The 24389-nt window shown below is 41.5% G+C and overlaps 1 protein-coding gene across 1 annotated transcript in view; it reads left to right on the forward strand.

The window, feature by feature from the left end:
- The first annotated feature begins 2424 nt into the window (after positions 1-2424).
- septin12 (septin 12) overlaps positions 2425-24389 on the forward strand; it is a 64863-nt gene continuing 42898 nt past the window's right edge. Inside the window, exons 1-2 of the mRNA XM_029507627.1 lie at positions 2425-2574; positions 11957-13519. Of these exons, the coding sequence (XP_029363487.1) occupies positions 2520-2574; positions 11957-13519 (1618 nt within the window). The 5' untranslated portion in view covers positions 2425-2519. The remainder of the gene's footprint in view (positions 2575-11956; positions 13520-24389) is intronic.

Here is a 24389-nt window from a genome sequence, read left to right on the forward strand (position 1 = left end):
ATGTTGTGCTATGTCAACTAAAAATCCCATATCAGCCAGCCAAACAGGAGCAGATAGTTCTGGCATAATTTGTCCCTTTTTTGCCAAGAATTGTCCGATTTCCTTCAGAGAAGAAGGGCTGCGGTGCAGACCTCCAGCTGAGCCATTTTACGTCGTTGTGATACACATCTCGTTATTCAGCCTGCATTTTGAGTAGAAACTGTTGAAGCTGCCAATGGCACAGGGCTTTGGAGCGAATATAATTAATAGCCTTTATCGCCGGTTTCATAATATGATCATATTTTAGATGTTTGGCACAGAGAACTTGTTGGTGAATAATACAGTGCACTTTGATAGCTTTGCCTCCTTCTTCACTGACTTTGTTACAGACAAGGGTTGACAATCCATTGTGTTCGCCAGCCAAGGCAGGTGCGTCATCCATAATAATCCCAGTGACTTTTTCTGTCCTTCTTGTTTGGTCCTTCAAGCTCTGGAGGTCGAGAAGGTCTTCACTCATGCTCATATCATTGTCCACTCCTCTAAAAAAAAAAACAAAAAAACAAACAAGAAGCAATTGAGCGGTATCAGATGGAGTCGTGGTTTCATCGCAGGCTAACGAAATGAAGTCAAACTCCGCTCCCTTTGCCTCAAACTGTCTCTTAATGTCTGATGAAACGTCTTTAAATAAGTTCACCCTCAGTGAAAGGTTTGCATGGCTTGGCAATCAGCGTTGCCAACTCGTAGCTCGCCTTTATCGTATGTTCGTTTGACTTGCTGTGAAAAAGCGCTGCGGTGCCGTTAAAACAACTTCCTGATGCTTCAATTTTCACCGCGTTCATTCCTAGTTAGCTTATCGTTGTTAGCGTGTAGTCCAGAAATTTTTCGTAGGGTTGGCCAGATGGGGCCACTTTAAAATCTTGAGGTGGCAACTATAAACCATAATTTAAAAAAAATAATAACTTTTAGTAAACCGGCCCGTATAAAGCTATCAGAAAAACTTAAGGAAACGCCTACTGATATACTTTGGTTTAATATTTAATGTTACGAATGATCTAATATGCATAGACTAATAACAGTACAGTTAACAGTTTGAGTTGCACAACAATTCTGTTTTATTTTGCAATTATATTTGGCAAAAGGTGTATATTTATTGCAAGCAAAAATGTTACTGGGGAAAAGCAGATACTGACAGATACAAATAAAAGCAAGTACAGAAAAAATCATATCTTTGCTTTATGTAACAGGACCTTCCCAACAGGGATCAATAGTCTGATTCTGATTACCAGGCTTCAGAATAGCTTTATTCGCCTGTTGCAATGTTTTTTGGCGAACACATCCACAAAGTCATCAAGATTTATGCCCCTAGCCCTTCTTGATTCTACACTCAGCACTTCATTATCTGAAAATTTACAGAACATATACAAGCACCAGCTAACAACGTTAGCTAGGTAACTCTGTCAAAACATGTCAAAAAAACATCAAAAAGCTGCTGTAACAGTATACTGTAACCATTTGGCACTTAAAAAGCATGACACATATTTCCCCCTCTTCTTTTACTAAAGAATATTTTGACTTGAGCTGCTGCTGTCTGAGCGCGGAAAAGCTGCAGGGAGGGCGGGGTAGAGGGCTGGCTACTAGAGCAGCTTGCCTGCCTGGCTGGCTGTGCATTTGGGATGAAATGCATAACTGATGCTACTACAATTTATACTGGACAGTGGGGTGGCCACGGCCCCATTGGCACCATTGGTGTAGTGTCCCTTGAAAAATTAGGCAGACACAGTTGTTTCGTAATTCAGCGAAGAAAAAAATGCCTAAAATTTCTACTTGTCCTGGCAACAGGGCCTCTCTGCCAACTTTATTTATTTTAATTCCAATCACCACGTCAGAAATGGGCTGGGCTGAAAGGATCACACAAGGGTCACACAAGGGTCACGGTGGGGACCTGCTGAGTGCGGTGGCAGGTCGACTGCCGTCTTCTGGTGAAATGTAAAATAGCTTTTTTGTACGCTATTTCATACTGTGATCAACAGTGCTGGCTAGCCGAATATTATTGATTTTATGACAGAGGCTGCCGGCCGGTGAAAATTTTAACACCTGCCATAATTGGACTCTGGGCCGACTTTGGACATAACTGTTTTAGGGGTACCTCCTGTGAATCAGCTCTGTAGAGACTACATTGTACTCCAGCTAGGTCGGTTCCAGCAGAGGCTGAGAACCCAGCGGGGGGGTGGGGGGAAGGCAAGTGAAGAAAAGAGAAGTTTGATTGAGGACACTTTCCAGGTGTTGTGGTGCGGCTCCGCCCAACATCCGTCCGCTCCCCACCCCACGCACTGCCCACTCAACACCCCCCGGGACAATGGCTGCAGGGGGCTGGGCCAATGACGCGCCCCTCCTGGTGCCTGACAGGGAGGGCGTACTCAGCTAGGTTCAGTCAGTCCTCCAGCGAGACTGATCAGCACGGACCCGACCGCTTATTCTTCTTTAGGGGAAAAAGTTTTGTTGTGGTCTTCACTACTCTGAACCGGATCTTCCCAGACAGGATGTCGGAGCTCTCCGTCCATGACCATCTTGAAGGGATTTTGTCAGATTTTGAAGGTATGTCGGCTGGAAGGGTGGATTGTTTTACTGCTGCGGTCGAGTTTACAGACTCTGAGCTGTTAACGGGTTTTAGGTTTATCCGAGGAAGTTTGAAGCCGGGCATGTGCAGAAGATAGCCCCCTTCCCCTGAGTTTCCTGTCATCACCTGACAGGAAACTCATCACAGTTGTTTTAAACTGTGTTTCTGTGTCAGGGAGCAGTCAGATGATCATTGGAGGTAATGGCTGCTTATCAGTCTGTGATTTGTGCCTGTTTATCAAGTTCGAGTCACCGTGTGAGCACGAATTACATAGTTGGAGATGTTTTATTTTTATTTTGTAACAGGACCAGAGTTTGGATCAGTTTGCTTTTGGGAGAATATAATTACTGGAGTAGGATGTAAAACAATCTGAATAAGTAAGAGCACTAATAACAGTGTGAGCAAAGCCTTGAAAAGCTTCCCTGTGCGTGTGTGTTTGTGTGTGCTGTAAGTGTTCCCAGTAGCAGACAATAGTATCTTTTAGCTGTGAATGAGTTGACTGAACTTCAAAGACTTTGATGTGACTCAATGACTCAAGACTCAATGTGTTCTGACGTGGCTCAGGGGTCCCACAGTTCCTCACCAGGTCCGTTAACCTGGGGGCAGACTTTCACTCATATCAGTCTTCCAGAAAACTTGCAATACTCTAACTATATACTATTCCAGGGAAATTAAAACAAGCCTTTTATTGTTGTTGTTATTATTATTATTATTATTATTATTATTATTATTATTATTATTAATGATGACAATAATAATAATAATAATAATAATAATAATAATAATAGACTGCTATTAAAGGGCTATGTATGAATCATCGTAGGCTGCCTCAGTCTGCAATTTTTCTGACAAGATAAAATGTGTCTTGTGCATTTGTGCATTGGTCCGATCAATCGTTGTGGTGCCACAAAGATACCCCGGCTTTTAAACCTTGTAAATCTTCAGAACTAAAGGAACATACTTATCTGGCACAAGACCCAATAAAAATCAAAAAATGTAGTAATACAATGATGATCAATTCAACTAAAATTATATCACATATTGCAATATCTTCCAGCATAATCAAAATATTATTTCCTTTGCATATTGTGCAGTCCTAGTGTCCACACGGTCTGATGAAGTACCCCAGCATCTTTGCTGCCACACTGTCAGCCAGACATTAGGTTGCAGTATGCAGCTGAGGAGGAGGGGTCCAGTTTAACTGGACTTTTTGACAGTCAGCGTACCATGTCAGAGCAGACATGAGCTTTGTTCCCCTCATGCTGACTGGATACCCCTCCTCTTTGTTTCCATCATCTTCTTCCTCCATCACAGTCTACCAACTCTGCTACACTGTATCTCTGAGCAGAGTGACGCAGTTAAAAATATCTTTCCGTACTGAGACTGGGACTGTCAGGGATCCCCACAGATGTATTCCATGAAAACATATCAGAGATCAAGCTCTTCTCAATTCAAATTCCTTCGTTTGTCCCACAGTGGGGTGGTTGCAAAGCACTCCACGTGGTTATTAAGAACAGTGGCATAATGAGCAACTTCAAAAGGAAACTTATTAGAATTGTGAATAAAGTGTAAGTCAGTGTAAATCAACCAAAAAAGGAAAGAACACAGAAGACAGGAGGAGATGATATCAGAGAGAGTAGACTTTGTTCCACCTCAGGGTGATCCACAATGTCCTGGGAGCCCGTAGGGACGTTACAACAAAAGCCACCCTTCTCCTTTCATACGTACTCCCTCCACATTCTTATGTTTCGACAAGTGTTGATTGGTGCCTCTAAACAAATTGGTATAATCCACGGCAGCAGACCGCTGCTGAAGCTGCTGTTGCACTCTAGCAACACAGTCCAAAGACATGCATGTTTAGGTGGATTGGTGATTCGAAATTGCCCGTAGCTCTGAGTGTAATTGTGAGTGGTTCTCTGCTCTGTCTGTCTGTATTTGTTGGCCCTGCGATGGGCTGGTGACCTTTCCAGGGTGTACCCCGCCCTCGCCCAGTGTAAGCTGGGACTGGCTGCAGCACTCCCTGCGAACTGGAAATGCATAACCGGTAGAAGATAAATCAATGAATGGAGATTAGGATCTTCTAACTTCATGATTCTATGTTGATTTTGGACTTTTTGGTTTTATGGCTTCATAAACATTGCTACATTTTTTTTTTTAATCACATGGCTTTGGATGAATCAAGATTTTGTATTCTTAGGCCAAAAGAATAACTAACAGGTAAAACAGACCTGGGTTTTCCAGAATTGGTAGTTTCTTAAGTAACACTTTGCCTCCATTGGACGTTATGAGTGACATCAGAGACTAATTTAAGTTTCTTGTGTTGTTGAACTGGGCACCCAACCCAACAGTACTTTAAGGGGTGCTATTGAATTGGTTTGATTCTATCAACTGTTGGATGGTCAAATAATGCGTAAAATCCAAATATCAACTTCTGAGGCTGAAACATGAAGCTTCTCTGCAGATCACAAGAGTCTGAATCGGACAGTGAGTCAGTCCCTGTAGATTCCAATGTTGAAACATCAAACTTGAAAAGGTTTACAAGTTTACATGGTACACAAACAAGTTTGGTCTCCTGACCTATGGCAGCTGCTCTGGGAGTGAACACACCAGTTTATATTTTATTCAGTTATGTAGAATTGAGGGTGCGGCTTCTCCAATCAGAGAGATTGCAACGGCAGTTAGTTAGCATCTCTGAGCTATAAAACTGCCTGTGGGTGTCTGCACAGAGGCTGCATCCATCATTTTTCACCATAGTCAAAACTGTGTAGCCAGTGGCAAGTTGACGAACACTGTTGCCTCATCAAAACACACAATTGCTTAATTTGTCAGTGAGTCTACACTGTTAAGAGGGGCCCAAATCAGTTGTCTTCTCAGTCCATTTTAAGTCATTGATTGGAATCTACAGTACATGACATGACTGTGTCCTCTTCATCAATATACAGATTTCTGCTGTTGAAAATCACTTGCATGATAAATAATTTCATTGAATTGTTGCTGATTGAATGGGTGTGTGTCTGTGTGTGTGTGTGTGTGTGTGTGTGTGTGTGTGAAAGCATTAGGCATGTGTGTTAAGCGCATAAACACGCACATTGCTGTCCAAACACTTTGACAGCAAGTGTTTTCCCATACTCAGCCTTGCTCCTCTTGTGTCTGCAATCTGACACACACACATTTAATCAGGTAGCACTTGATGTGGCTTACTGCCAACTCATTCTCAATAATTCTCTAAGTGACATCTGGCAGAATGTCAGTGCATGTCACATGTCACATCTCTGACCCAATGACGGAACAGAGATAAAACCAAATTGGCTGCAATGAACCAAACTGATAAATTGTCAGTCACCTAATTTGTTGTCTGTGGTAAACTTAACTTGTTTTGCAGCAGCTTGTTTCAGGGGGCTCTGCATCTTACCACATGACCATGGCTCTGTGTGTCTACAAAGGCATGAAGCAGCTCTAACTCCAACTACTCCAGCCCTGTCTAATGTTTTCAGGCAACAGGTGCTTAAGAGGAAAATCACCAGACATCTGGAATAAAGTGATGTAAGCACTAAGTGTGTGTAATTCTGTGTGTGTGTGTCTGTGTGTGTGTCCTCAGGCACTGGTTATTTAGTGTCATAACATTACAAACAGCTGCTTGGAATGTGTCTTCCAGATGTGCTTTAGTAAATGGAAGTTGCTGTAATGTGTTTGTGCAGGCGCTGTGTGTGTGTGGGGGGCTTCGAGTATTTTGAGCTTTGCATATGCTTTTTGTGTATGCATGTTCACACGTGTCAGTTCACATGCTGTCTTGTCCATCAGACCATTTAGTGGAATGTGCTGGTTGCAGGAGGTGGGTGTTAGGGGTGGGGTGTGGTTGTGGGGATGTCGGGGGGGCGGGGTATGTGGACATGCCCAGACTCAGCATCCACTCACGATGTTTGTCCATAACACTGACTGGGCCTCCCAGTCCATGCCAGTTCCTCTAAATGAATCTTATATCAATGGTCTACAGATGGTTACTCAAAGACCAAGAGAAAACTGATTTGTCCCTCCAGTCCAGAAATTTGTTCACAATCTGAATGGCACATGTGTGACAAAGCACGACAGCGAGACTGTTTTTAGACAATGCAGGGATTAGAGCCTGTAGAGGAGTGTCATAACATAAGGAGAAACCAGCTGTTATGGTACAACTCTATGGGAGGTAAGTTTGTAGCATGCTCACAAATAAATTCAACTCCACCTATGGTAAGGTTTAACCATTTGTCAGGTTAGAGTATTACCAAGGAGACTCACAGTGAGAAACATAAGTGAAGCTTCAGTGCAGGAGGAGGCCTTGGTGTCAGGACTCAGTACAGCATCTGTTTAATAAATCGAGGCAATCAGGTAAGGAAGTGAACTGAAATTCACAGTAAGATTTAGTTAGATATGTCAGGGTCTGAAGAAGATCCAGAGGAAGTCCAGGAGATAGACTCAGGCCCCTGGTCTGTTGTTCCCTGATGGGTCTATCAGAGCAGGAACGTCTCTTTTATAAAGCTTGCATACGCACAAAACTGTAACTAAAACGTGCATACCTCATTTATACACAAAGGATGTGCTGTATAAAAAACAGACTCAGCATAAAATGTGCGTAACTTTACAGAGGCTGTGACATCTTGATAAATTCTGTGGCAGATGTAATTCAAAAGTTTGCATGCTCTCTTAAGTTTTAGCGTAAGCAGACTCTACTTTGCATAAGTAATGGCATTTGTCAGCTGATGAAGAAACAGGACCAAGCATTAAAAAAATCACATTCTATAAAATACATACAGATATTATAATCTATAAGAGGCTATCTGAATGCAGAAAGACAAATTATTTTTTGCAACTAATAAACGGTGGTAATACTTCATATGTTTGGAAACTCATTAATACACTTAAATTGTAAGCTAAGTCAACATGGAGGAATAAAAGAACTTAAAGTCAAAGGAGTGACATCCACTAACACTGAGGAAATAGCTAATGAATTAAATACATACTTCTAAAATCTGTGAATGAATTTACTTCAGTCTTTCAAAATACAGATGAACTTAGCTCAAGCTCCCAACAGTTACAAAATTCAAATATTACAGCTGGCAGTCAAGCTTCCTCCTTTGACATTGGACAGACTGATCACATTGAAGTTCAAAAAATTATAATGCAATTGAACACCTCAAGAGCAAAAGATATATTTGGAATTGATGTCTCATTTTTGAAAAAAATACAGCGTCATCCTGATGAGACCATTACTTTGTTCAATAAATGTATCTATCAAGGAAGGGAAATGTTCAAAAACTTTAAAGACAGCCATTATCACCCCAATTTATAAGTGCCGTGCATTAAATGAGGCTAGTAATTACAGACCAATATCAATTCTTCTGGTTATGTCAAAGGTATTTGAAAGGGTCCTTGCAAATCAATTAATGGTCCATCTCGAGAATAATCAATTTTTTTCATTCTAAACAATTTGGTTTCTGCAAAAAGTATTCCACTGAGATGGCATTATGCTATTTCACTGAGAAGGTAAAGAGTTCCCTTGACAATGTTGGTTGGTGCAGTATTTTTGGATTTAAAGAAAGCTTTTGATATTGTAAGACATAAGATACTTATTAACCAACTAAGATATCAATAAAATTTTTCTGATCTTGCTGTTAGCTGGCTGAGATGGTTACTGTATCAGAATGGCTGCAAAGGAATCATTTAACATTGAACTACAAAAAAACTTTATCAATGTGTTTTTCAATATGAAAGAAACTCATCGGCAAGTTTCACATCACTATTGACACAAAAGAAACTGAGGTGGTAAATGAGTTTAAATATTTAGGTATCACCCTGGATTCGCATTTTTCCTGGTTGTATGGGGCAATGTTGTATGTATTGTCCCTGTTAAACAATAAAATAAATATATCAGCCACAAAACAAACACCAGTGTGTTTAACCACTTGTTTTTTCACATTTATTTCAACTTATTACTTAGATTCACTGACGATTAGCAGCAGCCAACCAGAGGACTCGTAGGATACAGGTTAAGGGAGACCTTGGACCCATGATTTGTGATTCAGTACGAAGATTTGAATCATTAACCCAGGTGATTCAGGAACTGACCAGCCCTATTAGAGACATCAAGAGGGAGCTCAGAATAGAGCTGCTGGTCCTTCATGTCCAAAGGAGCTGGTTGAGGTGGTCCAGACATCTGATAAGAATGAGCTCCCCTCAGTGCCTCCAAGGAAGCGATTTTTGGGTAGATTCAGAACTTGCTGGAACAACTACATATCCTATCTGTACTGAGAACATCTTAAGGTAACCTGAACCTGAAAAGTTTTGAAGAGGAAAGGGGTGTCAGGAATTCACTGCTTATTCTACTGCCACTGTGATCTGGCCCCTGATAAGTAGAAGAAGATGGACGGGCGGGCCATTCTTATGCAGTTGTGGCAAAGATACTGCAAGGGGTCCAGTCGGGCGGGAATTAAGCAAGTGACCATGTGCTCAGGTATCAGGAAGCCTCTATGGTACATGCTCCTAATGGTCATAATGTGACTATCCTGGCCACAGTGTCTAGTGTAGACATAAAAGGTTACTCATGGTTAGCATCTCCATACATCCTCTCTGTGTATTCTTTTATAAATACTTTATTTCATGGTGATCAAGTTGTTTTTCAGGGCAACTCAAAATGAAATGACAGGGACAAATAGATTGTCACATTTAGTCACATCTGCACTGTAGAGGGAAGACCCTGGACAGGTTGTCAGTCCATCACAGGGTGACTATGAAGTTATCTGAATCAAAATCCAATATAAATATACCAATACCAGTATCAATGGTTTTGTGTGTGTGTGTGTTGTGAGAGAGTTTTATCAACCATCATCATCAGGTTGAGGAGTCATTGTGAACAAGGATTATGGTGTGCATTACAGTGAGACAGAGTGAGTAAATCAGACAATCCATACACACAAAACTAGGTAGAACAGAGTGGAGATAGAGCATACCACTGCCACAGCCTTATTTCTCTGGCATTTGACAGGATGCCAAAAATTACTTGATACCATGTCTCCTTATCTTTTGCACAGAGGACAGGTTCAGACTTGTAGCTTCAGCAAGCCTTGCCATTCTACATTGCCCTCCCCCTAACACAGCTACACACACAAACACCACCCCCCTAGCCTACTCGGAACCCACAGAGGCTATGAGTGGTGTTTGTCATAAGGCAAATGACAATTTCATCATAATTTATTATTTTTTAAAATAAATTCATATATACAATTATTCATACAAAAATGTCTATCCAAAGCCCAGGATCTACAATTTTTTTTTTATGTCAAAGGTCAAGTCAAATGCATCATACTGTTAATGTATATTGTTTTCAGAGACACCCTGATCAGAAAAATGTATTCATTATATGTAAAGAAACATATTATTATTGGATTCTTCTTTAAGACAACAATGTAAGGTTTGTGTTTTACCTTGACATGTTTTGGCTGTGTCTGCAGTCTTCCACAGAAGCGTCATCCGACGTATGATGAACGTCTGATCAGCTGATTTTATGTGGCATGGCCGTCCCAGTAAAACTGACACGGCTTAAAACTTAGCGATGTTCAACTTCTGCTCTCTGAATAAGCATGTCTACTGCTGGTGCTCAGCAGGTGGAGGACAGAGGCCAAAGTCGGCGCAAAACTAAAGAGTCCAGCACCCGGACCGATACTGGAAGTTGGTTCCATTGAAGAGGAGCCTAATAACTGAAAGATCTTCCTCCAGATTTACTCTTGGAGACTCTAGGAACCGCAATTAAACCTCCATCTAGAGAGCGGAGTGGCCTACTAGGAGAGTAAGGGACTATGAGCTCTCTGAGATATGATGGAGCTTGGTCATTAAGAGCTTTATATGTTAACAGAAAGATTTTAAATTCTACTCTGTATTTTACAGGCAGCCAGTGAAGAGCAGCTAACACGGGAGAGATGTGATCTCTTTTCTTACTTCTCATTACTTTTCGTCCAGCAGAATTCTGAATCAACTGAAGGCCTTTCATAGATTTGTTTGGACATCCAGATAGTAATGAGTTACAGTAGTCCAGCCTAGAAGTAACAAATGTATGGACTAGTTTTTCTGCATCATCCTGAGAGATGTTACTGATTTTCCTAATGTTTCTAAGGTGGAAGAAAGCTGCCCTAGTGACTTGTTTTATGTTAGGGACATAGGACATGTTCTGGTCAAAAGTTACTCCAAGGTTTCTAACAGTGGAGCTGCAAATGTTTGCTCTTTGCCCAGATTGCCGTCCTTTCACATTGTGTGAAAAAACAATCACACTTTTTGTGTTCATATAGAGTATAAGTTTGGACAGGTTTTCTATTTATTCATGCAGCCAAGTTCTGCTGTTATTCTGGCTCCTGCCACCCCCCACATGTCCTACCAGCAGCACGTCTCTGGTCACATGAACAGACTGAAACTGCATCGTATTTTACTGCAGCCAGTGATGATAGGTCCTGTTCTGTATCTGATAAATGTGAAGCAGCACCAAACTAGCCAAGGCTACAGAGTAGAACCAGCACTACAATTTTAATGTCCAGTCAGTGTCCTCCCTGTTAAACAGTTAAAAAAATGGGCTTGTTTGTGGTGACTGAACTCACTCACTCATTTTCATCCAGGTTGCAGGGCTGCTGGAGCCAATCCCAGCTCACAGCGGGTGAGGGGCGGGGTACAGTCCATCGCAGGGCCAACACTGAAAGACATACAGAGACAAACAACCACTCACACTGACAGTCAATTTAGGATCACCAGTTAACCTATACATGCATGTCTGTGCATGATGGTGGGAGGAAACCGGAGTACCCTGAGACACGGGGACAACATGCAAATTCCGCACAGGACCCAGGACCGAACTCGCAACCTTCTTATTGTGGGGCGACAGTGCTAACCACTACGCTGCCGTGCTGCCCTAGTGACTGAATATAAAATATGGGCAGCATGGTGATCGAGTGGTTCATGTGCATGCCATGTAATTGCAGTGCCCTGGGTTCATATCCGGCCAGATGTTTCAGTAGGCCTCTCTGCCAATTACAGAAATAAGGCCAAAAAAACAAAAAAATCAGGTGTGTTGGAGCAGGGAAACATCTAAAACATACAAGTCCTGGAGGATCAGTGTTTGACCTCTGATTTAGCGGGACTAGGAAAAAGTGACTGCTGCTCAGCAAGAGACATGGTGAATGTTGAATGTATGGCAGAGCAGTTTAAATCTCCATCACTGTGTGCTTGAATTTATGTGCCTTTGCATCCCCAGATGTCCACATGACATATGCCAAGAAAGATTTGATGTTTTAAGAACTGAGACACTTTTATATTGACTTGCATGTTCTCTCTCTCCATCTGCAGCACTGAAGAGGTCATTTGAAATTGAAGATGTGGAAGACATACCAGCCTTCTCTTCATCTTCCTCTATTTCCGCCCCTATTTCCCCTTCTTCCTCCCATTTCTTTCTCAATCACAATAAAGCCATTGGGGAGCATGAACGATGTAGTCAGTCCCCTTCATTAGCCTTTAACAATAATAACAACAGCCTGGGCTCTGCAGCTCACCATTCCTGCATTGGGATGAGTTCCAGTTCCAGTCCAGTCTTGAAGTCCCGTTCAGTGGTTAGTAGCCTGTCCTTCAACCAAGGAACAATGAACCAGCCAGGTATCCACAACAATGGATCCTCTGTGGCTAGAGCTGCATCCTTCCAGAGCAGGTTGAACCCCAACAGTTGTTCCATGGTGTCTGGACCAGGTAGTGACAATGACAGCCTTCACAGTTCCACATCCAGCCTGGAGTATTCTATTGAGAGTGGGGGTACCTTTCTAACCAAACTGGGATCATATTCTAGCCCTCCATCTCAGGGGGAGTATTATCAAGCCAAGCCCCAACTCCAACAACAACACCAAGAAGGAGATGGCAACTTAAGAAGCAACCACAGCTTGAAGAAGTTCTCCTTTCATGGGAGTCTTCTCCACTCGGAAATTGACCAGGGACAGGGGATAGTATTGGGTGTTCCAGGGCCTCAGCCTCATGGAGTGAACCATGCCATGCCCAGCCTAGACCTCCAAATTCATGATGGAGGAGGAGGAAATGAAGCTATGCAAACAGGTGGAGGTGGAGGCAGGATGTCTCCAGGGCTAAAGTTTGCTCATGCTAAAGTAAGCTGGAATAGTCATCTTCATAATGCCAAGTCTCTTGGGGAGGAGGGTTACAATGGCTTCAAAAGCCACTGCCAGCAGCAAAGTCCCAAGGTCCTCAAGGCTCCTCAACCTAAGGGCAAAGAGATACCACGTCTCAACAAGTTTCCCTTGGATCTTGACAACTTGATGAGCAGTACCTCAATGACGTCTACTACAAAGGGTCAAGTTAGATCTTTGAATTCCAATTCTAACTTACACAAGCCTTTTTCAAGAAGCACAGGAAGCCACCAAAACCTCACCAGCCCACCCTCCACCTCAGCCAGTAGCCCTTCAGCATCCCTCAGCAGCCTGGATAGTTCCTCTGACATATCGCCCCTCTCCCTGCACTATCCCTTTTTGCCTTTCTCCCCACAGGGCTCCATCCCTGTTCCAGAGATGAGTTGCACTCCAGTGCCTCTTTCTCCAGCTCAGAGTCCTCATCTGGAGATTCTTTCAAGACCCCAAACTGTCCAGATGGTCCCCAACATACCTGTCCCTTACAGCCCTTCTAGTCCCTCCAGTCCCAGAGCAATTTGGCCTTTTGAGAATGGCCCAGGTGATGCCAGAGAGAGTGTAGGCTCAATCTTACAGAGGATCGCCTCCTTCTCTCTGCCAGCTGCCACTAATCCTAGAGCTGTGACCCAGTTCTCTCCAGTCCACACCAATGGGCAGTTATCATCTGCATTCAGCTGTTCTGTTGAGACCATGCCCACGAGGACACAGAGGAAGAAAAAACAAGAAGGTAAGATGGTTTTTCTTAAGTTCTTAAAAGGCATTATTTTTATTCTGTCAGTGTTAGTGTGTGTGCATTAGGGTGTCTTGTGTTTCATGAAACAATCCCATAGGGTTGGAGGGATATCAGTGGTTGTTTATCACACCAAAACACTTTCCAGTGTCAGAGAAAGTCTGATCCAAACTACCATCGTATGTGCACATGTGAATTTGCATGCATTCTGGTGGGCTGAGTTAATGGTAAACATACTGTCAACACAAACGGCACAAGTACTTCAAGTAATGAACACATTGACATACTGACAGTGTATCTACATTGCTTGAAGTGCTTGTGCCTTTTGTGTTGCTGCAGTTTTCTGAAATCTTGACCCTTGTTTTCTATAATAAGGGCAGATAACTGCAGAAACAGTTTCTTGGCGACACAGGAAGGAGAGCTGTCATTTGTATTGTTCTGGTGACATGTAGGCATATGAATTGTGCTGTGGCAGTGTGGAAGACCAGATGGTCATGACATGCAGTGATAATCCTCATATTCAAAATGATTCCATCCAAGAACAGTAAGTAGATTTCTTTAGGGAAAAGTTCTAAATTATTGTATACAGATTTGTGCAGCATGGCAATGGTTAGCATTGTTGCCTCGCAGAAAGAAGAGCTGGATTCCCAGCCAGGGGCCTTTCTGTTTGGAGTTTGCATGTTCTCCCCATGCCTGCATGGGTTTCCTCCAGATTAGAGATGCACCTATGCCCATTTTCTGGGCTGATTCAGATTTTCTGATTTTTCATGCATTGTGACCTGCCGATACTGATTTTGGCCGATTCCGATTTAATTTTTTCAAACTGCTTTATAGCACACAGAAAGACTATTTTCTTTTTATCTTCTTCTTAATAGAATATTCTGCCAGATTTTCAATAGTAGACTTTCAAAACCTCAAAGGTTGAAAACAAACAGATGTATTGTTCTTTGTACAAATCTTACTACACACAAACACAAGCATTTTCTTCTTTTCACATCCGATATCTGGTGCAAAAAAAAAATTCCACTCATATATTTGGATATATTGCTATGAAACACTTTCATATTTGGATCTGAAAATGTAAATTTTATGGAACAACCCCTTTCTTTTTAGATTCAGTAAAATAAAACACAAACATTTTCAGTCATACTTAATAGCAGCCATTCTATCATATGTGGCAGGTGGTATTTGTGGGGTATTTTTCATGAAAACAGGTGCAACACTTGCAATAAAAGAATATAGAACTAACACATAAATAAAAATAAATATAGGGGAGTGTTATTATATTTCAGTGAATCCACACTTGACCATTGCAATTACTTGTGCATTAATGGCAAGTTTTTCTTTGAAAACAAGGACTTCTAACTTGTCACCAGATAATCGGATTCTTCTCTCATCTACCACATGTCCAGCCAAGCTAAATAAGCGTTCACTATCAACACTTGCATGGCGGACAGAGTGTGTGCCTGAGTGGTTGTACCGAAAGTTTTTGTCGTGGTCCCTCCACACGCTACTTTGCATTTGCACATGTTACAAATTGCAAATTTGTTGTCTTCTTCAGGCATGCTGAAGAACTTCCATATTGCTGACGTCTTGGTCAACCTGTGCTAGGCTACAAGTGCTTGCGCGTGCTGCTGGTGTTGCCATGGTGTTTATCATGTGGTACACACGTTTTGACATAAAATCTGCATATTTTAATTTTGACCGGCCTGTCGCCGGTTATGGCTGATTCTGATCACCAGCCAGTCAATCGGTGCATCCCGGATGCTCCATTTTCCTCCCACAGTTCAAAGACATGCATGTTGGAGACTCCACATGACTCACAGATGTGAGTGTGAATGGAATTTCATCTCTGTCTGTCTCTATGTGTTGGCCCTGCGATTGACTGCCAACCTTTCCAGGTAGTACCCCACCCCTGCCTGGAGCATTGGCTGGGATTGGCTCCAGTTTGGAAATGAGCATCGCAGCCATACCTTCTGGCTATGCTTCCTGTTATACTGAGTTCAAACTCCCTTATGCACACAACTGACCACACACAGTCTGAAACCTCAAACAGCCATTTAAACTTTTGGGATGCTGCAAAACTGTTGTTCCCCAACTCTTGTTGGCTCATGGTTTCCAGCATGCTTGGATAAACGCACACACACAGGAATGAATGATTAAAGAGTAGGCTCCTTTTGGTCCTCCCCAGCAGGATTTACTCCTCATCATATAGAACAAATATTTATATGTGCAGACATATTCAAATTGTGTTTCTATGTGTTGTGTGTTTGAATGTATAACATTTTTAAAAGGGGTTTATAGCTATATTACTGTACTTCCCCTCCTCCCAGTTGGCCTTTAGCTGCTGTTTCCTCTGATAACAAAGTAAAGTTTTCTGTTGAGTTTGTGTGAGCAGCACATTCACACAAAATGTGTTTTAGTGAACATTCGACAACTGTATCACTGTTCTCTCTCAACACTAAATATGAAACTGCTTTAAGACTGAGGACTTCTTAAGGATTATTTTAATCCTTTAAATCTGTCACTTTAAAATTTTCTTTCCCTCATGATCCTTGCTGTTCCAGCCTTGAGTGGGTGTGGCTTCAGCTCAGGAGCTAGATCAATTTTGACTAATCACGGGGTTCCATCCCCCAACATCTCATGTCCACATGACACCAGTGTCTTTGGGCAAGGTAATATGCACTCTCATGTACACATTACACAGAGTACACAGCACAATTTAGTACAAAGTATGTGTGAAGGTGATAGTAAATAGGCCATTCACCTACTATTCAGTCTGAATTTAATGAAGGCATGACAGGATTGGACATTTTGGGGTGTTGGTCTATGTCGCTGTGGCTGAGAAAGGTCACCGGAATGTCCTGCCCTGCTCTCCTCTGATTCGGTCTTTTCAGACACCTGGATATTTTCTCATGGATCTTGTCTGGTGCAGGACTCAGAGGTTTAGCTGAGCAGCTCAACAAACACAGAGAGTCTGTTCAAAGGTAACTTTTGGGATTTCCCCTCATCTGCCTCAAAACACATCAGAGAATTAGTCCACTTGCCCAGATGAAAAATGAGCGAGATTCATATTGTAGCTGTAACCAATAAGAATCCCATGACTGCAGGAGATACAACAGTTTCTTCCCCCTTAGCTTACATACTGACCACCAAGTCTACCACAGGATCCTCTATTTTCTTTTAGAAATACCTACCACACCTGAAAGTTTGTTTAAAAATCACACATCTGAAGACATACATCAAGGGAGATGTGTGTTTTCAATGTCAATTTGAGTCTGTCACTGCAATGATGATTGAGACTGATGTGAAACATTAAAGGTAACAACAGCCCATAATGTATTCTCTTAAAGTAACACACCCATTCAGAGCAGATTAGCTCCTGCTCCTTCAAATAAGGTTTCCAGTCAAGGGAGGGACAATGTCCAAATAAAACGAACACAGTCAATATTGAACAACTCTGGGTTGCCACTTGAAACCTTGTGGCTGTTGGTCTAAACATGGTGACATCGAGTTGTCTGAACCACAAACAACAATATAAAAATGCTTTGTGGATGTGCAGTCCGTTCACATCACAGTTAATTATTGCCGGCACTGACAAAGGTCACTAGTAGGCCCTTACTTTGGGTCGACCCCAATGAAACAGAATGGTCCTTTTGAAGGTGGAGATTGGCCCAGCTGTATTGTTTCTTGGTAAAAAAGCAAAAAAAAAACAAAAAACAAAATTGGAACGCAAGAAAAAAAGTTTCAATTTGAAGTAAAGTAATCTGATGTGGAAAAAGAGGAGGAAGCAGTCTTTGCTCCCCAGCACGTTGCAGAATATGGCTCAAACAATGGAAGACACCTAAGGGAAAACAAAGCTTTTGGGATGCTCCCTTGTAGCTGTTTAAGTGAGTACTCAGACAAACTCATATTGCTGTTGAAAAAGCAATTATTTCGAAACCAGATTTTCTGGGGTTTCTGAGCAATGGGGGACGCCAAATTTCCCTAATATTAGCCACACCTTTACCTGCTAAGCAAGTTGGCGCAGTTTTTCAGAATCCTTTATTCCTTTGTTCTCCACTCAACTCTAGGCAGGCTTGGACATGGTTATAGGCCTCCCTTTGTTCTCCCCCTGGTCCCCCCACATGGTCAGGGCCTCAACACGTTTCATCTCAGTATGGTTATGAGACACTACCTTCCATGATTGTGTCTTTTTAAGATTTAACTTTGTCGCTCCACCTCACTCTTTCATCCCAGTGGGCAGTGCAGTCAAGCAAGGTAAAGCATGTGTGCTTTGAGATGTTGTAGCAAGAGAAGGGCTGAATAATAGTGTATTCACCAGAATGCTGCGCTGTGTACTGTTTAATACTTGTGCCTCAACCCAGGTCTGAACACTGATTATAGCCTTTTCCACTGCCGACAAAAACCAGATAATAGCTAATGTTAGCTAATTTTATTTTGAACACAGGAAGGTAGGTACACAGGTGTAAGTATCTTCCATTTACAGGATGAGAGGGATGGGTGACAGTGTGGCCTTTGCAGAGGCTTTTGCAGGGTTCAAAACGCTTCGTCAAAACACTCCTGTGGTGATGAGTCACATGGGTCAGTGTGAGTAACAACACAGAAGACAAGTTGTCTCATGGGCACAATTGATCTTTTGCCCCCCCCAGTTTGTTTGATGGACAAATTAGATGCAATTTAGAGTCAATAATCAGCCAAGACATGCTTGTCTTTGGATTGTGAAACAAACCCATAGTACCTGGAGGGAAACCCGCACTGGGAAAACAACAAAAAAAAAGCCCCAGGCACGGGAGTTGAACCAACCACCTTCTTGCTTCAAGGCAATAGCGCTAATCGCTGTTTTGCTTAACACTTCTTATGGAATATTAGGTTTTATGTGGAGTCTCACATTTAGGCTTCATCACTGAAGCTTCACATAACATGCTTTCAGGCCTGAGTATGATTTACACATGCGGGACTGCAGCTGTGGCTTGAATGATTATAAAAAATCTGTGATTTAAATCTCCTTAAGTGGCACTGTTGTCCTGCTATTGCACAGATTCACAGCTCTCACAGGATCATTCCTGTACCAACAATCTGTACATCATCCAGTATCTCTGATCTCCACACAGTAAATTTAAAAAGGGGCAGATAAATGAATAATTATAGTTGACGCCAACAAATATAAACTGAACATATTTTCCCTTAGTCCAATCTTTGTCTCTGACTGTATACAGAAACACTTACTGAAGCACTTAGGGAAGTAAAAGAATTCTACTCAGTACTGGACAGAGGGGATGGTAACACAAGATGCACAGTGCCTCACTAACATCAAATGAAATCAAATATTAAATGTATTTATAAAGCGTTGAATAATTGCAGAGTTACATCAAGGCCCTTTACATATAAATCAAATCAAATCAAATCAGATTTATTTGTATAGTGCCAAATCATAACAAAGTTACATCAAGGCACTTTACATATAGAGCAGGTCTAGACCAAACTCTTTATAAATTCATTCAAAGAGACCCAACAGATCCCCCGATGAGCAAGCACTTGGCAACAGTGGCAAGGAAAAACTTCCTTTAAGAGGCAGAAACCTCGAGCAGAACTAGGCTCAGGGGGGGCGGCCATCTGCCTTGACCGGTTGGGTTGAGAGTGGGAGAGAGAGAGAGAGAGAGAGAGACAGGCATGGGGGGGGGTGTAGGCAGGAACATGTTGCTGCATGAAGTTCATGGAGTTGAGCTGTAATATAGAATTCATGAAATATGGGACCAGCAGGTGTTGCAGGAACATGGGATGGCAATGAGTCACCACCTGTAGGATGAGGACAGGGAGAGAGAGGAGAGGAACTGAGAGAGACAGAGACTTTGGCAGAACTGGATGAAACTGTGTTTTTTAAAAAGGATGGTTCTTATCAACGCATGCAAGGGGGGAGGAGGGAGAGCGAACAAGAGGGAGGGAGTGAGAAAGAGGGAGAGGGGGAGAGAGGGTGACAGGGAGAGACAGAGAGAGAGAGAGAGAGAGAGAGAGAGAGAGAGAGAAGCTCAGTCCTTCCCCCAGCAGCCTAGGCCTACAGCAGCATAGCTAAAGAGTAGAGGACTTTAACTTTTTAACTATAAGCTCTGTCATACAGGAAAGTTTTAAGCCTGGTCTTGAAAATTACTAAAGAGTCCGGACCGATGCTGGAAGTTGGTTCCATAGAAGAGGAGCCTGATAACTGAATGATCTGCCTCCAGATTTACTCTTGGAGACTCTAGGAACCAAAAGTAAACCTCCATCTAGAGAGCGGAGTGGCCTGCTAGGACAGTAAGGAACTATGAGCTCTCTGAGATATGATGGAGCTTGGCCATTAAGAGCTTTATATGTTAAAAGAAGGGTTTTGAATTCTACTCTATATTTTACTGGCAGCCAATGAAGAGCAGCTAACACAGGAGAGATATGATCTCTTTTCCTATACACCTTTAGCCTATTTGTTATCACAGTTGTGACAAATGTAATGAAAATATAGAATACAGACAGAGCGTGGCCGCATTAGCAGAGGGGGGACGTCCCCCCCTCTGCTAATGCGGCAAAACTCGTGCACTTTGCTAGAAAAATCTTTGAACTGTTGAAGATTTACTTGCAACATATTTCAGAGCATGCCTATATTATCAGTCGCCCAGTGTGTTATAATTTTTAAATTACCTTAGGAACAGCATCGGCGATCAAGCAGGATGTGGGATACATCCTGCGATTCCTCAACTGAACTTGGTTCATTTGTCATGACTGTCCCTTGGATATGAAGCTCAGCTGCCTGAAGTGAATGAAATAAACAATAACAAATCTTTAAAAAATCTTTATATAACATGAAGTTATTATATTAAAACAATAGAAATTTCTTAAATAATTTGACAATACCAAGATGGGGATGTATTTCATGTAATTTTGTTGGCTAAATCAAATTTGTTATTCCTTTTACAAAACAGTACTCACCATGCAGACAAATACACCACAGCTGACGCAATCTTTCTGTCTCCACTGGTTTGGATATGAAATGGACCATTCCTTCAGCCTCCATATGTTCTGAAATGCAAGGCTAAAAACAATGATGTATCATTCTGTGTTATGTTTTTCATATAATGTCACAGTTCATTAAAACATTTTTTTTTACATAGCTACTTTAGAATGTCCGTATCAGGCGGAGAAATTAAGGTGTACTTTTAGTGGGAATTGTACACTCTTTACTACATGCAAATATAAATTACTAAGGCCTTTCTCTGATTATCTATGGTGGCTCATTGGGCTAGGGGCATAGCATTCTTGTTATTATTTAATCTGGCTCTGGACCTTTGTCAAGACTTTCCACTTTCTATCCTGTCTCTCTCTAAAAAATAATAAATAAATAAATGACAATGTCCCCATACAGTGTTAAGAAAAAACTCTAAATTTCACAGCAGCACTCACCCAGAGAATGAAATAATTACCAGTCTCTGGAGTTTCATGGACAACAAGACCACATTCAACCAAACAGAACCTTTGAGTCTTGCTGTAAGCCCTTGAATAAAAATTATTTTACATCAATTTGCAACACTAGGGAATGATGTTTTCTTCTGTTACACTGTAACTGGTATGTTACATATACCAAAGATAAATGGATCGTTTTGATAAGTACAGTTTTCTCTGCTTGTTGTGGTTACTTCGGTGGACATGGTTTTATCTGATTCACAGTAAAACACAATTAAATGGTTATCAGGTAATCACAACATGACAGAGCACACAAACAAATGAACTAAGAAAAGAACATTTTTATGTATATCTTGACTGGCTGTGGAAAATCAGAAATGTATTACTACGGACTGTGTATGAACTTTCTTTTTCTTTTTATAGAACAGTTATAGGCAACAGGTGGCGCTGTTGTTACATAATGGGAATAGTTCATTGTCCATTGTAAATTCTATCTCAGCCAAACTATCTCGTGGAAAAATGTTTCGAACAGCTGTGAAGTCCTCTTCTCAGTTCGGCATCAGGGGGCATCACTTCTCCATGTTTACTCACTCTCATTTGATCAGAATATCCTATTTCTTATTATATCAACCCTTATGTCCTTGTGGGTATGGATGCATTCCAGAGCAGCAATTTACATCCATTGCCTAATAATGTTATCAGGTCAACCTGAGTGGAGGGTCAGAGAAGGTGTACCTCTCTGGGGTTTAGGCAGGTTTATGCTGATTTGTGGCATTGACTGCAATCTATTATTTTGAGAAAACAGGGCCTTTAGATGCCAGGTTAGGATAAGGGTCCAGGATGGCACTTAGCAGAGATCTGAGAAATCTCTGTTGGAGGCAATGGTCTCTTTGAAGTTTGAGGGGTGTGGGGGATTGGAATCTCCACCCCCCTTTCTTCGGACGTCATAACAAGTTATTAGTAGTTGTGACAAGAGTGTATTTCTCTAAGATAAAGCAAAAGAATATGCAGATAAAACACATTCATACCTGGATGCAATCCAAATGGCAGCAGCTGATTGATTCCTTATCGATCAAGTTCCTCCACCAAACCATGAAATGAAATGTTTGCAAAGTAAACACCTGTAAAAAGAGCAATGGCTTTTAGGTAGCTGCACAGTATTTCTGTATGCGCTATCCATGACAAAGACAAGTAACAGGAAGTTGTGGAATTGATTAAACTGCACAAATCAGGGACAAGGCTTAGGCTGTGGAGTACTTCCTCCAGTCAGGTTAGAGTTTTTTGATGGAAGCAGTCATACAAAGAGTTCCGCTCAGCAGAGCCTTTGATGGGATGTGGCCTTAGCAAATGTTCTTCATGATTTGCATAATTTTCGAGGTTGGTGGTATTCCTCCTGTACTGAAGATATTTCATCCAAGGAAGATTTACTTTTACACTCTTATCTTGTGCTGCCTCTATATTTTCTCTTGTAGGTGTAAGTCTTCGATCATTCGGATAAAAAAATCTCTGCTTTGTCCTGTTGTTGGTGTGTCTTGCAACATGAGCAGCAATATCTGAAATGTAAATGGTTGGTGGCTTTGCAAAGCTTAACAAGCCATCTGCATGGTCCCTTGGACTTTCCTGCCACAGAAGTGGGGAGCAGTGATAAACAACTGAGTGAGAGCAGCCCATGTGCAGTACACCACCTAGATGGAAACAAAGGATGATAACTGATATTAAGGATAGAAGAACTAGTATTGGAACTTACAAAACATTGTCATAGTCATATTCAGATGTACATAAACAGTATACAGTACTTGCAGGCGAAGTCAAAGGAAAAGCACAAAAAAGAGAGTATATAAAGATGCAATAAATATCAATATCTGTTATAGTCATCACCGCATTTCCATTACATAAAGTAGCACTTACCCCCAGTTCTCTGCAGCTTAGCAAATATTTTTGGATAAACATCCTTGTAAAGGAGTATTTCCTCATGCGGCTTGATGAAATCAGTCTCAAATCCCTCAGTGTGAAGACCCAGATCAGAGCAAGCAAGATTTAATTAACTCACCCTTGCTTGCCTGTAGGTGTAGGAGAGAAAAGAAGCAGCAAAAAATTACCACTGATTTAAAATATACGTCACCTTCTTTGATTCAATCAACGAAGGTCATCCTCATTAAGGCATGGATCTTTCAGAGTTTGGGGTTCTCTTGTTGGCGTAGTGTTGAAACCTTTCAGGATCTCAGTCTCAGGTAGCATGTCCCCAACTCTTGTAGCTGGTCCCATCCATGTCACAAAAGAGGAGTGTGTCAACTCCATTGAATACAGGTTGTGGGTTTTCGACTCTTTATTTAATAATTATTAATTTAATTTAATAATGTCATTATTTAAATTTTTCAGTGTCACATTCCTTGTTCTTCATTGCTGCATTCAGCTAAGTGCCAAATTTGAAATGTGCTACAATAACAAACCTTCGCAGATGCCACTGGCTATAATTTCTTTTTCCAGTCGGTCCCATTGGGGGTTTTAGGGGGTGATGTTGACTGAAAGATCTTCATTCTGGACATCTTTGGTAGCTGGCCTCTTCAGTGTACTCACTAGTTAAAGAAGAATAGTTAAATATAAAGTCATGTCATACAATTTTCCAGGAATACTTGTACTGTCAATATTGAATTGTCAAAACAACCTTTTAGCCCAATTAATTTTAAAGAAAGAGGTCATGATGGTGTTTAACCCAGGGGTCACCAACTCTGGGCCTGTAGGGCCACTGTCCTGCATGTTTTAGATGTTACCCTGCTCTAACACACCTAATTCAAATGATCAGCTCATCATCAAACTGGGGTCTGATAAGGAGATACTCATTTAAATCAGGTATGTTGGACCAGGAAAAATCTAAAACATGCAGAATGGTGGCCCTCCAGGACCAGAGTTGGTGACCCCTGGTTTAACCCTTCACCCAACAATACACACGTGTAGAAACCACTCTGTTGATATTTAGAGTATCAAACAGATTGATATTCTCTGAGCTCCATAGTAGCAGCTATGACTAGAAAATACATTTTTACACGCCTCACAGTATTTTACACAACATATGTATATATTTTTTGGCCTCTGTGTGTATTACTAAGTACTCACATACCTGGCAAATCAAAAGACAGCCTCCAGTTGGCTTCTGCTATTACCGCTGGAGGGTAGTGGCCACATTTAAAGCACAAGAAATCATACTCATAAACATTAAGTGCAGAGTACTGAAAAAGTGCCCTCCGGATGGTGTTGTGGTGGATTATCACATTTAGTTGATGCTCCATAGCACTTGTAATACTTGTAATACTTTGGTGCTATGATATCACTGGAAACGTAAATAGATATATATCTACTGCATGTTTGTCATTACAGCTTTGATTACCATAAATAAGCTTCAGTGGGCAGTGTTCTCTCAAACTTATACAATACAAAGTTG

This window comes from Echeneis naucrates, chromosome 8 (assembly GCF_900963305.1).
Source record: "Echeneis naucrates chromosome 8, fEcheNa1.1, whole genome shotgun sequence".
Classification (NCBI taxonomy): Eukaryota; Metazoa; Chordata; class Actinopteri; order Carangiformes; family Echeneidae; genus Echeneis; species Echeneis naucrates.